At 38.6% G+C, this 22,795-nt stretch overlaps 1 protein-coding gene across 1 annotated transcript in view; it reads left to right on the top strand.

Moving 5' to 3' along the window:
• The window catches only part of LOC111622183 (tight junction protein ZO-1-like), a 72,841-nt gene that overhangs the window by 5,169 nt on the left and 44,877 nt on the right, over positions 1-22,795 (top strand). The window contains exons 2-8 of the mRNA XM_023364529.1: positions 10,764-11,050; positions 11,367-11,786; positions 21,541-21,713; positions 21,782-21,884; positions 22,026-22,113; positions 22,421-22,524; positions 22,602-22,788. Coding sequence (XP_023220297.1) covers positions 10,764-11,050; positions 11,367-11,786; positions 21,541-21,713; positions 21,782-21,884; positions 22,026-22,113; positions 22,421-22,524; positions 22,602-22,788 — 1,362 coding nt within the window. The remainder of the gene's footprint in view (positions 1-10,763; positions 11,051-11,366; positions 11,787-21,540; positions 21,714-21,781; positions 21,885-22,025; positions 22,114-22,420; positions 22,525-22,601; positions 22,789-22,795) is intronic.

Here is a 22,795-nt window from a genome sequence, read left to right as displayed (position 1 = left end):
TGTTGATGTAGACACATGGATGAATAGTTGTGTAATTGGACTGCAATTTGAAAAAAATGTAGACCTATAAATTCCCACTGTCGTCCGCCCATCCGCCCGTCTTTCCTTAATCTCGAGAACGAAGTTAGAGAGATGAAAGACGAAACCAGATATGGAAACCCTAGGGGCAGGAGGCCCCGATTAACTATATAAGAACATCCGATTCAAACCGGAAGTTATGATATTTCAATTCAAAAATTTTCCTCTGTAACGATTCTATTGTTAAAGGGAAAGTATGATGTACGGGGGCAAGCCACTACTTTTTATAATATATATTTTAAATTAAATAAGTGGAAAATATGATTTAAAAATTTTCATTTATTTATTGTTCGTTTTCTCCATGAAATTTTTAGTTCTATGCATTAAATAAATCTACGAAAATAATCTGAGAATATTCTCTCGCATGTCTATCTGTACTTCAGGTGCTCTTTACTTTATCTTCATTGACCAATGAGACATTTTAGGATGTTTTGTCATAACCGACTTTTGAAATAGTGTAGAAAAGTACAGTAGACCCCCTATAAAACGGGTTCCTATAATTACGGTTTCCATCTTTTTCTTGAATAGACCCCATATAGAAAATATTTTTTTTAAATCGATCATCTTAAAAGTTATTTTCCAAGAAATCGCGAAACATATAAAGTAAATTTCTAAATCCGTTAATGAATTTCTCACAAGTTTGATATTATTATTATTTAAAAACTATCTGAAAATTTCTGTAAAAGTAAAATATCTTATTTCTTCACTGACCCCAGTTGATTCCTTGAATTACATCGACCTCTTTTAAAATTTTTATTGATCCCCAATTGGTCTATCTCGACCCCCTTTGGGAATCGGGTATACTGCAGGGGTGGCCAACTTTTGTGTACATAAGATCTACTTTTTATCTTAAAAATGTGTCGCGATCGACTCGTTGTCGTAGGCATAGTCTAAGTCAGGGATGGGCATTCCGCGGCCCGAGTCGCATAAAATGTGTATAAATATATCAATTTCCTAGCTTAAGAAGTATGCAGCAAAAATTCAAACGTTATTTTCTACAACTTATGTGTGTGAATAGTTTTTCCTGCAATGAATTTAGTAAAAATTAAAACGAGAAACCGGCTAACAGACTCACCTCGAAACTAATTTAAAACTAGCAGTGACTAATATTTAATCAAATATTTTTGATACATTACGTTTACATCAGTTCTAGAAGCTAAATTAAGTATACCTATTCTATTTTATAATTATATATGAATAAATAATTGTGATTTACCGGCATTTTCTCCCCTCTTTTATCTTGTATGTGGCCGGCGTTAGTTCAAAAGTTTTGAAATGCGGCCCTTACACAGAAAAAAACGTTGTCCATCCCTGGTCTAAGTGACGAGGGGGAGGGAGGTGTGAAATACATACTAAGTTTAGATAGAAAAGAAAAGCCACAATTTAATTTAAAACACGAAGAAAAGGTACTTACATTTTAAACAAGAAAAATTGAAACTCAACGTTGTCACTTTCAGGGACCACCACTTCACCCTTCTTCTCTTTACCGTGTCCCGATCTACTCTCTCTGTTCCTTCTTTTTTTCGATTTTACGACCCTTTGTCTACGTTTCTTATTTCCCTTTTACAACTGTACGCAAATGGATTGCACATGAACCGACATAACCGCATCCGAGGGAGAACGAGGAGGTCCGATATCACTACAGTTACGTTTGCGCGTTTCGTTCACGCGTTGCGTTCGGTTACAACTTACAAGTGTAACACATTAAGTCAAGACATCGCGAGCGATCGACCAAAATTGGTTTTGCGATCGAACGGTCGATCGCGATCGACTTGTTGGCCACCCCTGGGGTACAGGATAATTCTGCGATTCACAATGGACGATCGTCATTAGGGCAACAGAAACTTAAAACTTTTTGCACGTTTAGCGAGTATACAATTTGGCGGATATCTTTAATTTATTTATTTCATTGTACACTTTTTACATGAAACGAATAGAGCTAAAGTAATTCGGGTAATGAGCAGTACCCTATTTTTCTTTATTAGCAACGAGTTTAAACTTAGAAAACCTACAGAAAACGTAGTTTAAACGGTAATTCGTGCAACAGACCTTAAATGACTGATGATATCTCGGTGTCTACAGTAATCAGATTCTACTGTAGTTTATACACACGCACACAATCGGACGAATCTGTTGCCATTGCCAAATTGATGTCTTCGAAAGAGCGCCAAAAAATAAGCATAAAAATTTCGTAGCTAATCAATTTCGTTTAGGACACGTGATGTATATTCTACCAATCATATAAGTCTAACACCGCACTCCGGAAAACAGGAAGTGCTATAAATAATCCACTTCTCTCTCTCTCTCTTCAAATATTTAACGGAGGATTTCAAATAGCCTATTTACACAGCATATTTTGATTTAAAAGGTCGCTGTAATCTGGACCTGCTGTTTGGAGTTCTTTGAATGTCAGATATGCCTGTACGATGCATTCAAAAACTTACGTGCCATCATCATCGTGCCAAGAGAAATACGATGGCCATTTCGCCGAACTGCACGCCATTTGATCTGACTGAAGGAAGAGGTGTTGAGGCAATGGATACGTCGGGGCACACACACACTGCGAGCAGGCTCTGGACACCCCCATACCAGGAGAGACGATCGTCCGATCGTGAAACAATCACGAACAGCTCCGAGAAACCATTTCGTATTATAGTCGGTCATTGACTACTGTTCAGAAAATCCTTCACCTTCATGTATTGCTTTTCACGGCGGGTCTGCAAACACTAATTTTTCAGCCAAATAATGCCCGACTGTACAGTCCAGAAATGTCTTCATCGAGTTACCACACGTTTTTGGCTTACCTGGTCTAATAAAGTTTCATTCGATTCCAACACCTCCTCCTTTGTTCGTAACTTCTTTATCAAAGAGTGTATATTTTTAAGATTGAGTGGAACTTTGGTTTTGAATTCTTTTATTGCTTCAATTTATTACTGTTGTTAATTTAGATAATATTCAAAATTGGATTTAACCTATTAAGTAATAAATCAGGATATATTATGGAGAAAATTGAACATCTTCCGAATAAATATGATAGAATGATTTTATGTTTGAAATATGAATTAAAATACAACTAATTAAGCTGTACTTGTAATTTATACCAATAATTGCATTAACGTTTTATATTATAAGGTTATATCGCCCCGCAATCGTTTTTGCCAGCGATATATCCTTGATTAATTCTGGTAAAATTAAAGGTACCGAAATGAATAAAATCTAATTCTTAATTTAAATTTTAATAAACTTGGAGTTAACACGGATAAAATCATTTTTATCGTTTACTTCCAACAAAAATATGAAGTGAAATATCCAGGACATTCCACGATACATAGAATATTAAAAAGAATGGGCAACAAATAATATAAAATATCTTTATCTGTAATATAAAAGAAACTAGTCTTTTTCACATCAATCATCTAGTTAAAACTGGATTCATTGGAATTGTAAACAAGTACGTAGTAATTACAGATGTTTTTTATAACAATTTTGAGTCGAAGACAGATGTCTCATACTTCCGAAAAGATTAACTATTGGATAACTATTCTGGTATAAAAATTCGGAAATCCACCCTACCGAAAATAAAACAGGTATAAATAACCCATTCAAAACCATAAATAATCGGCTATAAATGTATAATTTAACCCTATTATGTACTACTGTACGTATTATATTTTTCTCTTTTTGTTTGTACTGTACCTAAAAGCGAAACTCCAATAATTGATTCTAATTTATATGATGTTTTATAAATAAATTATACGAAATAATCTTTCCGTAATTTATTTTAGGTCCTTTCTTCATCACATTTTATGTGATTTCCCGCCTAACGTCCGTAATTCGTTGACGAAAAACAAGTACTATTATTTTAAATGTTAAAAAAAGAAATTATGCGTTACAACGTCAATGCGAAACCTCTGTAAAAAAAGGACGAATCTAATATTAAAATTATTTTTATGGAAAAATGGGTTTTAAGTTACCTTTACAGTCAGAGATTCTCTCGGTTTTGTTAGTTCCTGGACGATGTCTTAAGTGATACTAATGTATCTATAGTTATTCCTTTTTCGATGATGTTATTCACACGTGGGTGAGCAACACGTGGCTGACGAATTAACACGTGCGCCATCTGTTAGCTATATAATGAAATATTTTTTTTTTTTATTATTTAAAAATTAACATTGTGGCTACACGAGTCCTTTTCAGATGTTTACAAAAAAGAAAGAAGCAAGACAACGAGCGAGAGCAAAGAGTGGAATTACAAAGTTAATTAAATGTTAGGATTCATTCGTAAATCACTTGTCTCCATTAGGAATATAAGAAAAGACTACGTGGGGAGGAATGGGTAACATAAAAATAACAAGTAGTTATAATTATTTTAATAACATAAATGAATTTGGTATAACTTTTTAAAATTATATACTGCATTTAATAATACAGTAAGAATTCAAACGTTGAACACCTCTCTTACCCGAACATTCCACTAACTTGGACACTCTTCTTTGCACTGGACAAAATTATAGACGTTATAATGTATTACAATGTCCCTAACTAAACTGGACACCTTATTGTCGATGTTATATGTTTGCATTTGTCTATGTTAAACCATTCTTTGTGGCTGCAAGTTGGACACTAAAATGACAGTAAGTGACGGATTAAAGCGTGTTTGTTTGGCTCACAGATGGCATGTGGTGATTGTTATTATAAAGGGAGGGGATTTGGAAAAAAGAGGGTTAACGGCCCTTACACAGAAAAAAACGTTGTCCATCCCTGGTCTAAGTGACGAGGGGGAGGGAGGTGTGAAATACATACTAAGTTTAGATAGAAAAGAAAAGCCACAATTTAATTTAAAACACGAAGAAAAGGTACTTACATTTTAAACAAGAAAAATTGAAACTCAACGTTGTCACTTTCAGGGACCACCACTTCACCCTTCTTCTCTTTACCGTGTCCCGATCTACTCTCTCTGTTCCTTCTTTTTTTCGATTTTACGACCCTTTGTCTACGTTTCTTATTTCCCTTTTACAACTGTACGCAAATGGATTGCACATGAACCGACATAACCGCATCCGAGGGAGAACGAGGAGGTCCGATATCACTACAGTTACGTTTGCGCGTTTCGTTCACGCGTTGCGTTCGGTTACAACTTACAAGTGTAACACATTAAGTCAAGACATCGCGAGCGATCGACCAAAATTGGTTTTGCGATCGAACGGTCGATCGCGATCGACTTGTTGGCCACCCCTGGGGTACAGGATAATTCTGCGATTCACAATGGACGATCGTCATTAGGGCAACAGAAACTTAAAACTTTTTGCACGTTTAGCGAGTATACAATTTGGCGGATATCTTTAATTTATTTATTTCATTGTACACTTTTTACATGAAACGAATAGAGCTAAAGTAATTCGGGTAATGAGCAGTACCCTATTTTTCTTTATTAGCAACGAGTTTAAACTTAGAAAACCTACAGAAAACGTAGTTTAAACGGTAATTCGTGCAACAGACCTTAAATGACTGATGATATCTCGGTGTCTACAGTAATCAGATTCTACTGTAGTTTATACACACGCACACAATCGGACGAATCTGTTGCCATTGCCAAATTGATGTCTTCGAAAGAGCGCCAAAAAATAAGCATAAAAATTTCGTAGCTAATCAATTTCGTTTAGGACACGTGATGTATATTCTACCAATCATATAAGTCTAACACCGCACTCCGGAAAACAGGAAGTGCTATAAATAATCCACTTCTCTCTCTCTCTCTTCAAATATTTAACGGAGGATTTCAAATAGCCTATTTACACAGCATATTTTGATTTAAAAGGTCGCTGTAATCTGGACCTGCTGTTTGGAGTTCTTTGAATGTCAGATATGCCTGTACGATGCATTCAAAAACTTACGTGCCATCATCATCGTGCCAAGAGAAATACGATGGCCATTTCGCCGAACTGCACGCCATTTGATCTGACTGAAGGAAGAGGTGTTGAGGCAATGGATACGTCGGGGCACACACACACTGCGAGCAGGCTCTGGACACCCCCATACCAGGAGAGACGATCGTCCGATCGTGAAACAATCACGAACAGCTCCGAGAAACCATTTCGTATTATAGTCGGTCATTGACTACTGTTCAGAAAATCCTGCACCTTCATGTATTGCTTTTCACGGCGGGTCTGCAAACACTAATTTTTCAGCCAAATAATGCCCGACTGTACAGTCCAGAAATGTCTTCATCGAGTTACCACACGTTTTTGGCTTACCTGGTCTAATAAAGTTTCATTCGATTCCAACACCTCCTCCTTTGTTCGTAACTTCTTTATCAAAGAGTGTATATTTTTAAGATTGAGTGGAACTTTGGTTTTGAATTCTTTTATTGCTTCAATTTATTACTGTTGTTAATTTAGATAATATTCAAAATTGGATTTAACCTATTAAGTAATAAATCAGGATATATTATGGAGAAAATTGAACATCTTCCGAATAAATATGATAGAATGATTTTATGTTTGAAATATGAATTAAAATACAACTAATTAAGCTGTACTTGTAATTTATACCAATAATTACATTAACGTTTTATATTATAAGGTTATATCGCCCCGCAATCGTTTTTGCCAGCGATATATCCTTGATTAATTCTGGTAAAATTAAAGGTACCGAAATGAATAAAATCTAATTCTTAATTTAAATTTTAATAAACTTGGAGTTAACACGGATAAAATCATTTTTATCGTTTACTTCCAACAAAAATATGAAGTGAAATATCCAGGACATTCCACGATACATAGAATATTAAAAAGAATGGGCAACAAATAATATAAAATATCTTTATCTGTAATATAAAAGAAACTAGTCTTTTTCACATCAATCATCTAGTTAAAACTGGATTCATTGGAATTGTAAACAAGTACGTAGTAATTACAGATGTTTTTTATAACAATTTTGAGTCGAAGACAGATGTCTCATACTTCCGAAAAGATTAACTATTGGATAACTATTCTGGTATAAAAATTCGGAAATCCACCCTACCGAAAATAAAACAGGTATAAATAACCCATTCAAAACCATAAATAATCGGCTATAAATGTATAATTTAACCCTATTATGTACTACTGTACGTATTATATTTTTCTCTTTTTGTTTGTACTGTACCTAAAAGCGAAACTCCAATAATTGATTCTAATTTATATGATGTTTTATAAATAAATTATACGAAATAATCTTTCCGTAATTTATTTTAGGTCCTTTCTTCATCACATTTTATGTGATTTCCCGCCTAACGTCCGTAATTCGTTGACGAAAAACAAGTGCTATTATTTTAAATGTTAAAAAAAGAAATTATGCGTTACAACGTCAATGCGAAACCTCTGTAAAAAAAGGACGAATCTAATATTAAAATTATTTTTATGGAAAAATGGGTTTTAAGTTACCTTTACAGTCAGAGATTCTCTCGGTTTTGTTAGTTCCTGGACGATGTCTTAAGTGATACTAATGTATCTATAGTTATTCCTTTTTCGATGATGTTATTCACACGTGGGTGAGCAACACGTGGCTGACGAATTAACACGTGCGCCATCTGTTAGCTATATAATGAAATATTTTTTTTTTTTATTATTTAAAAATTAACATTGTGGCTACACGAGTCCTTTTCAGATGTTTACAAAAAAGAAAGAAGCAAGACAACGAGCGAGAGCAAAGAGTGGAATTACAAAGTTAATTAAATGTTAGGATTCATTCGTAAATCACTTGTCTCCATTAGGAATATAAGAAAAGACTACGTGGGGAGGAATGGGTAACATAAAAATAACAAGTAGTTATAATTATTTTAATAACATAAATGAATTTGGTATAACTTTTTAAAATTATATACTGCATTTAATAATACAGTAAGAATTCAAACGTTGAACACCTCTCTTACCCGAACATTCCACTAACTTGGACACTCTTCTTTGCACTGGACAAAATTATAGACGTTATAATGTATTACAATGTCCCTAACTAAACTGGACACCTTATTGTCGATGTTATATGTTTGCATTTGTCTATGTTAAACCATTCTTTGTGGCTGCAAGTTGGACACTAAAATGACAGTAAGTGACGGATTAAAGCGTGTTTGTTTGGCTCACAGATGGCATGTGGTGATTGTTATTATAAAGGGAGGGGATTTGGAAAAAAGAGGGTTAAAGAATAAGATCGTGATATCCGTGCAGTTGTTCACAGATGGTATGAAGTTTATTACAGTACAAGATCACTTAACCTATAAAATCTAATATATCAATGATGTGTTAGAAATTCATAGTATTTAATGATGATTCGGAAAGAAAACTATTATTCTGAAAAGTATTATTGCAAAATCATGTGGAAATGATAATGTTACATTAAATAATGCACCGGATGATGTGGAAGGCATGGAGAATAGTGGAACAGAAAACACCAAATTATCAGTCTCCCCCTCGTACATAATACAGAATTTGAACGTTATGCATTTGCACATTGTCAACCTGATGTTGCGAAGAAGGTGCTTGAGAAGGTGGGGAGAAATATAAAAGGAACTGAGAAAGTCCAGACTGACACATATTTATCAATGTCATGTAACAGTATTATTTGGCAAAAAAATTACTTATCAATAAAAACATACTTATTTATACAGTAAACACAATGTGTTTACTGTATAAATAAGTATGTTTCTATTGATTGAAGAATCAAAGCGGATTGTTTTTCCAGATGTTAATTTGATCATAAATAATGTACTTTACTACAGCATATCAGCGTGTTTCTATGAAAAGTCATATTAGCATAATACTGTATTATGTATGTGTAGACAATACATTACAACTCACAGCTTACAAGCTGGTTTGATGATACTGTATTGAACTCTGTAACATGTACAGTACAGTATTATATTTACATGCATTTTCGATCATTATATTCAACAAAACATGGGTTCAGTAAATGAGGTTTGCATGTATGTGTGCAGTGCATATCTGCAGGAACGCTCACCTCTCTAACCTGGGCACCCCACTAACTTGTACACTTTTGATCTTCACTACGGGTGTCCAACTTAGTGGGGTTTTACTGTATATTGATTTTACAGTTAGTCAATTAAATTAGCCGACTTTCTTGCAACATCAATGCATGGCCTGTGTTAAGTAAAACAGCTACTTGCAATACAGTAAAACTAATTAACTGGTTTGCCCTGCGATTTTATTAAAACTAAATAGGCATGTATGTATATATACTGTATAGGCATAAAAAGTAAATATTTTTTTTTCTAAATGTAGAAAATAAACTACATTTATTTTTAGGTACGTTTCCACATTTAATATTTTTCCACGTAATTATGTACTGTACATAATGAGGTGTTTGGATAGAAAAGGGTTATTATTTTAAGCAAAATCTAATTATCGGCATATTGCGGATGCCCCCGAGACCTCCTTATTTTATTTATTTACTTAAATAACAACACTCTTTGGCCAGTTGGACTTTTTCTTCATTGTTTGACGCAGAACAAAACGAAAAGAATACAGGAATTTCAAATAAATGTAGGAAGATGCCTTTTAAAAATTATGTAGGAAGCTGTAACATTTAAAATTATATAANCAATAAAACTCAACTGCCTAACCTATAACCAAAGTCTCCTTTTAATTTGTTTTTAAAAAAAAGCGCTTGACAAACTTGCCCCGCATGCCGAAGTTGCCCCGGTCTCCCCTATATATATATTATATAATATCGAAGGGGGTCGATGGTAAAAATTTTTTTCTTAAAAGGAGTGGGTGGATACATGAAAAAGGTTGGGAACCTCTGGTGAATGATATTTACTGATTAAATCAGAGAGAAAACAGTCTGTTTTTTGTCGCTTAAGGAATTTATATCCAACCAAGAATAGTTGTTTCTTATTTAAACTTTAAAATAAGACACGTGGTTTATGGACGAATCCTTAGTATGTCTGTCTTATATATTCCATTTACTGTTTTTTTTTTTAATTTGAGAAGTTGCTTATTTCTTTCATATTGGAATATAAATTTAAAAACTTCTTGTAAGAATATCGTTTTAATTTGTTATAATTAGAACAAACGTCGTCGACCCCGACTAACATCGATTCTGTGAATGGCAAACTATTTAGAATATACTCTGTAATATTACTCTGTAGATTGATTTAAAAGAATTTAAACGAAACATCGAGACGGCTTTTACACAACACAAACTGTTTAATATTATTTCCCGAAGGATAAGTCTGAAGCTAGCTACTACGAATATTTACGGAGATATATGATATGATATCATATCGCCGTGTGTGATTTGATGGAAATGGAATTCGTCCATTGGTGTATTCTAAAGTTCAATTTATAATTATTTTTGTTAAGTAATCTTCCAGTTTTTACACGTTTGTATTCAATCTTTGTTTTTTTTTCTTTTCGTTTTTTGCAACCTTTCGGGAGGTATGGCAATAGCATTGATTTATGCTGTGACCTTTCTCTGACATTATTGGTGCAGTATAACGATAAGTATAATATATATTTGTCAATAAATATAATTAAATTAATAAAATCGGTACAATCTGTTTTGCGCGCATTCCCGTTAGGAGCTATTCACCCGAAAAACCGATAAATAAAAAAAGCGGAATTTTATTATTTTCGAAAAGAATCAATTAGAAATCGGATGCGCGATTGACTTTTTGTATTTTTTTTCAGATTCTCTGAATGAAGACAGGGCCACGGCGCAGAGTTTAAGAAGAGAACTCGCTCTCGGAGATAGAATACCCATCGTTCGACCTCGAGAGAAAGACCGAAACAGTCTTTCGTCGAAGCCCGGAGGGTATTTATCCACCGGAAACGACCTTCGACCTCCGGCCTCGCTCGCCGATCTTTCCTTCCGCAGAGATCCTTTATCGGCGGAAGAATGGGACGGTCGGGTCAAGAGGTGGAGACACTCGGTGCCGTCACCGCATTCCTTTCCCAGGACCGCTTCCGATCCACAGGTGAGTACCACTTCCGGCAAGATTCTAGAAAAACGATATCGATAGCCGATCGAAGGCTATCGATTTTATCGTCCGCACGATCGACCTCTTCCGGCGGAAATGAGAGGTTCTGTATGTTTTCTATGCTAGGTTTTTATAATTTCGTTTTAGAAGTTAATTAATCAATTAGTTATAAATAGAAGAAATTATTAACTGGGAGAAAACATTTATTACTTTGGTTGGTTCCTAGTGACCGTATCGAATTTAGAACGGATGTAACGGGCCGAGTCGTCGATTCGGTACCGGTCGGTACCGGGCAATACGCCACTCTTGGCAGAAACGCGACACCCGCCACGCGTTAACGACGCCGATCCTAACGGGAACCCTTGGTGGTCGCCGGCCGGAACGGAAGAATCGCTCCGTCACGCGTCCGACTTGGCGGCGTGGCGGACATCGAACCGCGAAATACTCGATTCGACTGTCGTTCGGGATCGAGATCGCAAAGGCTAACGGGAATACGGCGTCGATACCAGAGTATCGAATTTCGAATATTATCAAAGCGACGTCACGGATACGGCGCGAGCGGCCCGCCGCCCTCTCGGGGTCGGATTACGCGGCGAAGAAGACGGCCGAACAGAGGGCGGATCTCCGCAAACCATCGAAGATGTCGCCGGCCGCGGTGCTCGACGACTGGCGCTCGAGGAGGACCAAAAAGGATAAACGTTCGGGAATTCGAGTCAGAGCCAGGATACTCAAGGTACCGTCGCTTTTCTAACGCCAAAGTTTTCGTTTCGGTCCAAGCGACGTTCTCTCGCCTCTTCCGGAGAGACGAAAAACGGAGAAGCGGCCGACCCATAAAAGTAATCGGTGGAAACGGAAAGATTCGGCATCGAAATGCGAAAAGTTTCTCCGTTTTGTTTTGTCTTCGGAATTGTCCGAGGGAATTTTTTTTTTCCTAAATTTTTAACCGGAAGTTACTCGGACTCCTCATTCGGTTTCTCATTTCGACGGAAGAAACGCTCATTTATGGCATTCTCTTCTCCTTTTGCTTAGTTTTTGCTGACGTACAGTACGTGGAGAAAGTCAAAGCGGAATGAGAGATTGATGTTTCGTTAAGAGAATTCGATTCTCGCTGTCGTTTCGCGAAATGAGAACTGAGAAACAAACGGGCAATCGAAAGTGAACACCAACACCAGTCAATACAATAAAATGGGGGTCGACAAGTTTATTTTTAACACCTACTTCGGGCCCAAGTACCGAAGGTGTGGACCTGCTATTTACGGAACCCAATTAGGTGGGATTTTCAAAACTTTTCATGGGTGATTTGACTTGAATATGTGGGTCGCTAACTCTTACCCCTGGCTGTTTCATTATGGGCAGAGCTGGCGCTAGAGTTTATGCAGCCCGAGGCAAGACAAGCATTTGACGCCCTCGTCCCCCAACATAAAATGAAAAAAATTTTTGTTTTGAAATACTATACCTTGCTCCGTCAATCAATACTCAACTCGCGCCGTGTAATATAAAAAAAATAATAATACGTCCGAAAATTTTGTATAAATTTATAAAATTTGCCGCTCTCGTCATTTGCCGTCCCGGGCCAATGCCTAGTTTTCCTATACGGTAGCGCCGGCCCCGATTATGGGATTAGCCGAACCTGTGATAGGCGTGAAAACGTGTCTGGAAATGCTTAACTGCCGACGTGGTTTTGTCCCGTCTTTGTTTTTCCCTAGCGATTTTCTCTTAGCGACCTCATTTCTGGTGTTGGCTAAGCTCGGCAAACCGAATCTAAATCTAAAAAACCGAATCACGTCGTGCCCGCGTGAAGAAATCAGAATGAACGAAAGTTCGGCGGTTTTGGCCAGCCGTTGGTCAGGTGCGAACCCACAACCGGTGTTTAGCGGTTTTGCTACTCTGCTACCGGCGGGTACGCGGAAAAGAACGCGTTTTCTTTTCAAAGGAGAAAAATATTTTCCTGTATTCGTCTTACCACGCGATAACGGACGAATTACGAAAATTCGGTGGCTGTTTTTACTTACTTTAAGACGGTTTGGCCGATTTTTAGTAAACGACGACCGAGAGAATCAAAAATCGAAACTTTTCCTCTCCGGTCCTCGTTTCACGAAAATTCTTATCGTATATTTAAAGTGCATATTCGACTCGACATAACTTTCCACGAGTGAACTAAATATTCGAAATTCGTCAAATCGGCAGACTTCGAATTGCCCGTTGGTTAATGATAAGAAAGGTAAATAACTTCTAGCTTAACGCGGTTATGCGTCACCGCTTGATTCTTTCAAAAAGAAAAAGATTCAGCCAATCGCCGGATTATAACGAAGAGAAAAATAAGGTTTATCCTTTACCGACATTTTCTCGCTTTCCCTCCACCCCGCGATCGTTACGAAACCTCTCGCGTTCTCGAAACCGCCCGACCGTTTACCACCCATTGGATTTCGTAACGCTAGAAAGCGCGTTACGTTACTTTCGCCATTGTTAATACGTTATCGTCGTTTTAGTTTAACATTGCGTAGCGATGCTGGTCGCCACATTCCTGGTTCCCCCTTTTAACTTTACTGCGAGTACTAAAAGAGCCTTTTTCTTCCCTATCGTGGATTCGACTGGGCCCTACGATCGAGACGTGAGGCGAGCCGGACGGGTAGGAAATTTTTCGAGTAGACCGGAACTCGAATGTGCACCTTTTCCGGGGAGGCAGACTACTGTCTTTCACGTCGCTTTCTTTCCCGTCTTCTCGGATCCTTCCAAAAAGTGTCAAGCGGAGTTCTCTTCAATGGGAATCCGAAAGTACGTGGAAATATATCTTCCTTCAATGTTTGAATTTAGGAAAAATAATTTAATTTTCTCCTAAGCTAAAAGTCGCAGTTTCTTAAAAGTAATAAGTAAATAATTGATTTTAAGTCTTTTCTTTTTTGTCATTTTCGTTTTCTCCGTCGCTCGACAGATGGCGCCAGTAGGCCGCCGAGACGGGAAGCGCGTAAATACGTCATTTGACCGCCATTAAGCGAATTCCTTCGAACGATCCGGGCGCCTCCTTCCGGCGACGACATCGACGAATTTCCGTCGAATGTCGCCTCGGTGGCTTGGCCGGGCGGCAAACGCAGTGGCCGCGCGTCCGAACAGCGGAGGCGGCGCGGTGGCGTCGCTTCTCATCCCTTCCGGTCCGTAAAGGGCTCTCCGATCCTCGGAGTCCGGGGAGAGTGGAGACGGAACGGGACGGACGCCCGGAAGAGCCCTCCGCGGCCAGAGAGTCGGAGTCGACCGGCGCGACGTCCCTTCCAGAGCCCTGGCAGCCACAGGTATGCCGGCGCACCTCTACCCCGTGGCCCCGGGCCGTAGCCGGCCAGGTATGCGGGGCCGCGTGCCAGAGCCACTGCGCAATCTCTGACGCTTCGGACGGAGATTCCACGTGCGCCGTGCGGACGCCCGCTGCCCAGTCCGGGTGCCGAAAAGACGGACCGCATGAGGACCCTGTGCTTCGGATTGCTCTCCATGGACTCCGACGCTCGGACTCAGGTATGCCTCGGCCGCGGGCCCTTTCCTCGTCGGGCCTCTCGACCTTCGCGGCCGTCTCTACAGTCGGCCGGGCCGCGCGTTTCTCGAGTCGGCCGAAAGAAGAGTGGCCAACGGCGGAAAGACGTTTGGCGTTTCGGGGGTTTTTCTTCGTTCCCAAGAAAACCCGGCCATCCGGTTTCGGGCAGCGCGCGCCGCGGCCGGACAGTCTCCGTCCGTTTTCGTCCCTGGCGGGTCCTGTGGCGCCGTTCGTCGTCCGGATCCGAATCCAAATCTTCTACTCCTCGTAATTCGGATTCGGTCTAGTTCCGAGGCGGGGACGAAACGTCTCGGCGGACGATCGGATCGGTCGATCGTCGTCGGCCGTCGTCGGAGATCGACCGGAAGTGGGCGTGGCGTCCCTTAGGTGCGCGACGACCGCGGCCATTTCCGGGCGAGTCGCGCGCCGACGGCGCGTCCGAACGAGACCCGAGGCGGTGGTAAATTTTGTTCGCATATTGCTAACGGCGTCTCGACTTTTTTGCCTAAAACCACTGAGAAAATTCGACAAGAAATTGTTATCTTTCGCGTACGTAAAGACAGCATTCGAAGCGTCCTCTTTCGGTCGACGATCGTCCGCTTTGGCGACTGCGCATTCTGTCATTTTTTGGCTCGTCCTTTTAGAAGTATTCGACGGGTATGCGTGTTCTCCTCTGTTGTCACTTTCCCAGGCGATATTACTTGTCCGTCTTGGACGACGCGATGGCGAGAGCCGCTTTCCGTGCGAGTCCAGTAGTTAATATTAAAATAATATCGAAAAATATCAACAGGTACCGTACTTCTGGAACGCGGTCGCTTCACTTCTGCCTTTTCCACCCTTTAATCTAATGAAGGAACATTTTAGCCATTCTCTTTTCAAAAGTATTCCTCATTTAAACTCCGCAATTAATTAATTATTTTCCGAGACTGGCTCGGAAATGGACATGGATATGGGAATGGATCGAACCCATGTCAGATTGTAGACGTAGGAGAGAAATTATGAAAATAACTCGAAATAGAGAATTTACTCCGACGGAAAACTATTCGAATGGGCATTATTCGGGCGAGAATTATCTGGGGAACGAGTTCGCGTTTTCCGAATTGCTCTTCTGTGACGTCTACCAGGAAGAATTCCTTCGGAGGGAGTAAAACGTCTCTTTTCCTCGTAAAACGAAGTGGGACGCGACTTCGACCGACGATTCGTTTCGGATTCCGGCATTGATTCTCTTCCATTTGATGGTAGGTTGGAAGAAACTCCATTAATTATATTAATTCTTTTTCTCGTCTTCGTAGTTTCTTATCTTTCAAAACTCGCGTTGATTCGGATAGGTGGCGCGCCTGTCGAACCGGCAAGAATTTCCGTAAAGAACGACAGGTAATTGTAGTCTTTCATTTATTGGACGGCCAACCTGAAAACGTTATATTGCTTGGTGAATTTAGAAAATAATAATAATAATAATACGACTGCTTAAATCTATCGAAACGTAAACGATGTTTATGGCGAAGACTCGTTACGCGGATCTTTATAGAAAGGCGATTTTAATCTCGATATACCACGTAGTGGAAGACCTTAGGGGGTTGATACTGACTTGTTATAAGCTACACTGGAAACAGATCCTTACCAAATCGAAGATGAAATACCGTAACAACTTAGATTGCATCGAACTGTTTTGAAGAATATTCAAATTCTAAGTTCGAATGGGAGTTCCCACGAGAATTTAATTAAGAAATCGGGTGACGACGTACTGTACTGTACAGTACGTGTGTCGTCTCTTAATCGAACAGTAACGAGCTTTCTTTAAGCATACAGTATTATGATTGGAAGTAAAAAAAGTGAATTTAAAAGCCTCAATTTTTATCCACAGATTCGAGTTTCCTCTGTTTTTTTACCATTTTTTTTAAAGAATGTGTTAAAAACACGCCAACTTGTCTAAAAATCTAAATTTTTCTCTATTCAAAAGGAAAATTGCGTGAGAAGAAAATTTTGCTGTGCATGACCGGATGTCGAGAAAATAGTATATTATTTGTAGAAGCTATTGCAAATGAGAGAAATTGTAAATTCTGGAAAATATTTTCTATAATTTCGAAATTAAACGGGACGAAGGAAAACCGCCCGCTCTTTCGAACGAGAAACAAAGATTTCATTGGGTCGAGAACGACACTGATTTTCATGTCGCTATATTTATTCGAGGTTGCTCTACCTCCCGATGTTCATTACACAAGTATCTCATTATAAAAAGCTTACCATAATAATTTAAAATTTACTAGCTTTAAACTTTTATATATTTGTTTTCATTCTTCTTACAAAACGGACAGAACTTTCAATCACTTATTGCAGTACAATTGCAGCGATTTTGGTTCGGTTTGATAGGATAAGACAATGCAACACGAGGCCATCTGCTAAGATGTACTGTATTATATCTCCCGTGAAGATTATCTATGGGGAAACTGGCTCCTATTTAGATGTCACTACACGAGGGAACAAACCCGACACAGGTGTTCGGTGGTTTTATTATCCACTCGGCCACCGAAGGAGTCTGCAATTAAGCGAAAGTGTTAAAATTGAGAAAGTTAGATGTCGGTGAGGTTATAAAAAAAAGAAATGCTATAAACACGATGTTACGACTGAAACAAAATTATCGGTCTTATTACAAATTATTATTGAATTTATAGAATTTGTGAATTATCGACTATCGAAAACAACAACAATAATAATTTTTTATTGTGAAGATGAAATAAACTATTACATTACGTTTTATTTTTAATACATCTTGACAAGTGAATAATCATTAGTGAAGAACCAAGTTTTCGCGTTAGTCTCATTTATTTCTCTTTTTTCCCTGATAAATGATTTATCGGTTTGTAAAATTAGCAATTCTACGAGTGTGTTCTGTCCGTGGTGGACTACAATCCCTCTTCCGATGCATACTCGAAAGAAACATTGGAAATCAGTGTTTATTTGGAATATTGTTTGGTATTTTTTTTTCGTTGATTTCTCTCAAAACGAATACACTTATTGATAGTTAATGAAACAATTTCAATTAAGGCAAATGTATTAATGATAGTCGATAAACACGTCAGTATTTAATCGTTACGTATTTTTCGTCATTTATCGTTTTGGTATAATTTTTGGTTACGTATTTTTTATTTGTCGAATGCAGTGTCGTAGTCTTCGATGGAAGTTCCTTTTCTTAGATTTCTCCAATCAAATATCTTAATTTTGCTGCTCAACAGAAACGTTTCTTCTACGAGGACTGCCAAAGCCAGTTATTTTATACTGTCCTAAAGAAAAGTTTAAGAACGTTCTCGTAAGAAAATGTAAACTTTTTTCGTCTAGAAAGATCTATATTACTCCACGGAACAATTTCTGTCTCCTTTTTTATGTTTTGGTAACTGTAACCGAACCGATAGGCTGAAAGAAGAGAGTGTTTCGAATAGTGTCAATTTATTTTGTACTGTACGTAAATATCTAGAAATATCCTCGATATTCGGTGTTCCCGTTCGTCGTTTTTCACAAAAAAAAATGACAAGAATTGTTTAACATTTTTTTTATTACGTTACGTTTCAATTAGGTTACAGAAGGCTTGTACTGACATGCGGAAACGGACGACGAAAATCGTCGACCGGAACGTAAAATGACGTCACTTTTACCGTCGAAGTCGACAGAATTACTACAAATTTGGAAGTTTTCAACTTTTGCCTCGCAGAAAGCGGAACGGTAATAAATTACACCAACAGGAAGGCAGCTTTGTAACGACGTCATAAACGTCACGTGGGAGAATAAAATTTGAACTATGGTGATCGGAGTACCTAGAAAATGTTGTTTGTTCTATTTATGTGAGATTAAATATTAACTTGTCAAACTTACATCAAAAGAATATTGTTATAATTTGGATTCGAAAGTATTTGATATCCCTAATCTTGATCTATTCGAAATATCTTTCTCGCCCAAATTCGTCTCTTGCGTTATTTCACTGCCGATATAATCGAAAATGGAGAATGAAAATTCAATTTAGGCCTATACACGCTCCAGCACCATTTTTTTTTTTTAATCAGACAGTTAGGCAACAGACGGCGTATATTTTGAATTTCCGTGTTCCGGTTTCCGTATGTGGGTACAGTACATTCGATGCTGAAAGACGATGGAATTTTTAGCTACTGTTTCTATCGCCTGTTTCTGCATTTGAATATTACGCTTATAAAAAGAAATATAATAATTCTAAGGTAGCTGACCTGTAAAAAACGACAGGGGATGATATGACGTTTTGATCAAACTCGGCGAGGATACAGTGCATCCCCATTGACTGACATATACCAAGCAGTAAGGCGCATTTACTCAAAATCCCCGAATCTGCCTCGAGAAGAACCCATACTCTTAAAATTTCGGACACGGCAATAATTGTGGATCAAATATCGGTATTCCGGTATTTGATCCACAATCATTATAAATAAACAGAGCTATAGTTTTAGATACAATTTAATAATAACAACGGTCGCTGGAAAAATATATAACACAGTAACAAATATGACTTCTACTGAAACTTGTTATATATGTAAAGTCAAGGGAAATTAATAATTTTAAAATGATTTGCTAAAAAAAAAAAAAAGCTAGAAATTGAAAATGATAACTGGTTTTCCGACCTCCATACTTGAATGGTATTCTTAGAATGTTTGCTGCATATTAGTTACAGATATAAATGCCAAACGAAAGGAAATGATAAAACTGGTTGAAAAAAGTCTGAAACAATCAGAAAGTTACAATTCTGGTAGATCAATCACAAAATCTAGTTACGGTTTGACTAATGATGGTAATACGGCGAGAATGTTTTTTTCGCAATCTTGAACTAATTTAAAAGATAACGGATCCAAATTAAAACCTTATTTGTCGATTTGGGATCATTTTGAAAACTTTTTCAAATGGATATATCAATAATATTGATGTAAACGAAGAAGTTATTTATCGAACAATATTCTTCGTTCTGTATGCCAGTCTACCATTCGCAAAATATTAAATATAAAGTCCTCCGCAACAAAACGGTAAAATTCACGAAAGGGAAATTATTAAACACCCCTTATTACCAATTGGACAATTTGGTAAAGTAGCGCAGGATGCTAAGAAAAAATATTTTAAGTTTATTCCACGACATGTTACTCGCAAATCATCTGTAGTTTATACCAATGAAGATCTTTCAATTATTTAATTTTATCAGAAACGTCAAACAAATGTAATAGTATAAGTTCCAGGTAGCCACTTTTAATAGGCATTTTTTACTCGATGAGCCGGATATATTCGCAAATGTCGATGACAAGCGTAAATCGTCCGATTCTGAACAGAGAATGATAATAGGTTGCGGCCGAAGTTTTCATCTCTAAAACGTGAACGTGGAACGTCAAGCGCCGCTTACAAGATAGTGGCGCTCGACGTTCGACGTTAACGTTTTAGAGATGAAAACTTCGGCCGCAACCTCTCTATTGTTTTAAATCAATTATTGTTATACGTATAATTATTTTTAATTTGAACGATTACAGTTAGTTAAACAACGTTAATAATAGTTGCAATTAATTTGCGATAAAAACTTGATCCGAACCACTATGCGATGTAGCGGAATTGTTGAGTATATTTTGTAGCCAGATTTTATATAATGGAATGGAATGGAAGCATTTATCTTCACTATTAGATTTACTATTATGTTTTGGACGCATTTTTCAAGCACTAATCATAAATGATATACAAAAATTGCAACATCGACGCCATCCCACGAGCGTCAAATGAACTTCAGAATCCGCGCGAAATTTAAATTTTAGACATAAGATCAAATGGTTCGTAAATTGAACGGAATAATTATTAAATAAAACGTGATTTCATATTGATTTTCATATTCCGAACAATAATCTCTGTGTTCGTTAATTCCATAGAAACACATATTTTCACGGGAATATTTCCAAAACGGACCGAATTAATTTTTTGGTTTTTTGCGATGAGTTGACGGGAACAAATGTGGGTCGTTACTGATTTCAGTAATATTGATTGTATGGATAAACTTCGGTATGAATCTTCATTGAGCAAAGGGACAGAGCGCGCTTAAAAATGTGCATTTTCTTTTATTTAAAATTCATTTTCGGAATTGCTGTCCGTAAATGTACAGTTTTTACATTCGGAAATATTAGAATATTATGAATAATTTGACATTTTAAGCAATTAAATAAATTCAAAACATTATTAACTCCCAGTAACTAAGATTGAGTTGTTATACGTGACAGTAAATAGTCATTTTTTCGGGACATACGGGATACAAATTAGTCGTGTCCGAATCCGTCGGATCGGAAGAGAACAGTACGAAGTTCGTGTTTCCCACTTCTAAGAGACACCTCTGATTAAATATTTCGACCGAAATCGAAGCGACGACGGCGCGAAACTGCGTGCGATTAGAATGTGGTCTAGATCGGGGTGGGCAACCCTTGGCACGCGTGCCAAACGTGGTACGCCAAGGACATTTTTCCGGCACGCAACCCAGGGCTTGACATAAAAAAATAAGTATGCAACATCTCGGAATTGTACGCTTTAACTTAATAGAATACAATTTTATACAATACAGCGATACTAAATAAAAATGCAATAAAGAAACAAACGCTGTCAGCTGTTTTAGTAATAAGGAAGTGAAACAAATAATTTATTTTAAAGACATCTGTTTCTGCGATATACAATAGAATTCCGATTATTTGAATTGATTCGTTCTGCAGGCGGATCGAAAATTTGGATAAGTGGATTAACGTGTAAAGAATGAAATTATACAAATAATATGCTCCAAAACTTTCGGTTGGCACGCGAGAAAATTTTGCATCCGGGATTTGACGATTTTGGCACGCGTACTTAAAAAGGTTGTCCATCCCGACGACGTAGATTCACATTATTTTGATTGGGTTTCACTTACGTCCTTTTCTCTTAATACGGTCGTCTTTTGTTTCAGGATGGGCAACGCGTGACGTGGGAGTTCCGGACGGTGACGCTGACCAGGGTGCCCGGATACGGGTTCGGCATCGCCGTCAGCGGAGGAAGGGATAACCCGCATTTCGCCAACGGCGATCCGGCTATCGCGGTGTCGGACGTCCTCAAGGCGGGTCCGGCCGAAGGAAAACTCCGGTAAGTGCGCTTCTTCCATTTCTTCCGTTAACTCTGTTTGCCCCTGACCTACGACCTTTCTTCGACAGGGTCAATGACCGCGTGATTAGCGCCAACGGAATATCTTTGGAGAACGTCAACTACAACACGGCCGTACAAGTACTGAGAGACTGCGGACCTTCCGTCGATTTGGTGAGTTTCAGTCATTCGTTTTCTTTTCGTCGGACCCTCTCGGATCTTCGTCTTGCTTCGTTTTCTATTCCGAATTTTTACCTCCGCCGACTCCGTCGGACGAGAAGATCGCCGGTTGACACGCGTTATGTCTTTTGACAGGTGATCAAGAGAAGAGTGGTGCTGCCTCCTCCTCCCGACGAACCTCAATCCATCAAAATAACTCTGACCAAGAGCAAGAAGAAAGAAGGTAAGAAATCTTATTTTTCTCGCCACGTCGCCCGCCGATGCGTTCGCTTCTTTCGGAACGTCCAGAAAATCCTGATTCGAAGATGTTTATTAACCGACACGTTGAATTCCGAGTCCGAGACGGTAAAGATGGCGATGGTTTCGTCGATCCGGAATTAATCGCGAGACACGAAAAAACGTTTTCGCCCTTCATCGGTCGAAAACGTTTCGGGGAAAATGCGAACGATTCCATTTTCGGAACTGATCGACGGACGACGCCGCGTTTCCTCCGAGATCGAGAGACTAACTGTAATATGGTGTCGGAACAGATTTCGGTATCGTTCTGGGCTGTCGCATCTACGTCAAGGAAATCACCAACAGGTCGCTGATGGAGAAAGAAGGAGGCGTCCGAGAAGGAGACGTCATCGTCAAGGTCGGTATCTTCTCCTCTGGCCCTACTTGTTAGAGGAAAGAAAGATTAAAAATAGAAAGATGATCTTTCCCGCACAGATCAACGCGACCAGCACCGACGCCATGAGTCTGAAAGAGGCGCGGAAACTGATAGAGAACAGCAAAGAGAGGCTGCAACTGATCGTCCGCCGGGAAGCGGGAAGACGCGACGACGCCTCCGATGAACGCCGACGTCGACAATGGTCCGACGGAACGCCGTTCGAAGTGCCCCGTCGTCAGAACAAAGGTAGATT

The sequence above is a fragment of the Centruroides sculpturatus genome, unplaced genomic scaffold (genome assembly GCF_000671375.1).
Source record: "Centruroides sculpturatus isolate CEXI.00-Female unplaced genomic scaffold, Cexi_2.0 scaffold306, whole genome shotgun sequence".
Classification (NCBI taxonomy): domain Eukaryota; kingdom Metazoa; phylum Arthropoda; class Arachnida; order Scorpiones; family Buthidae; genus Centruroides; species Centruroides sculpturatus.
Note: the sequence above shows the minus strand (reverse complement) of the source record. Positions and strands in the feature narration are given on the sequence as shown.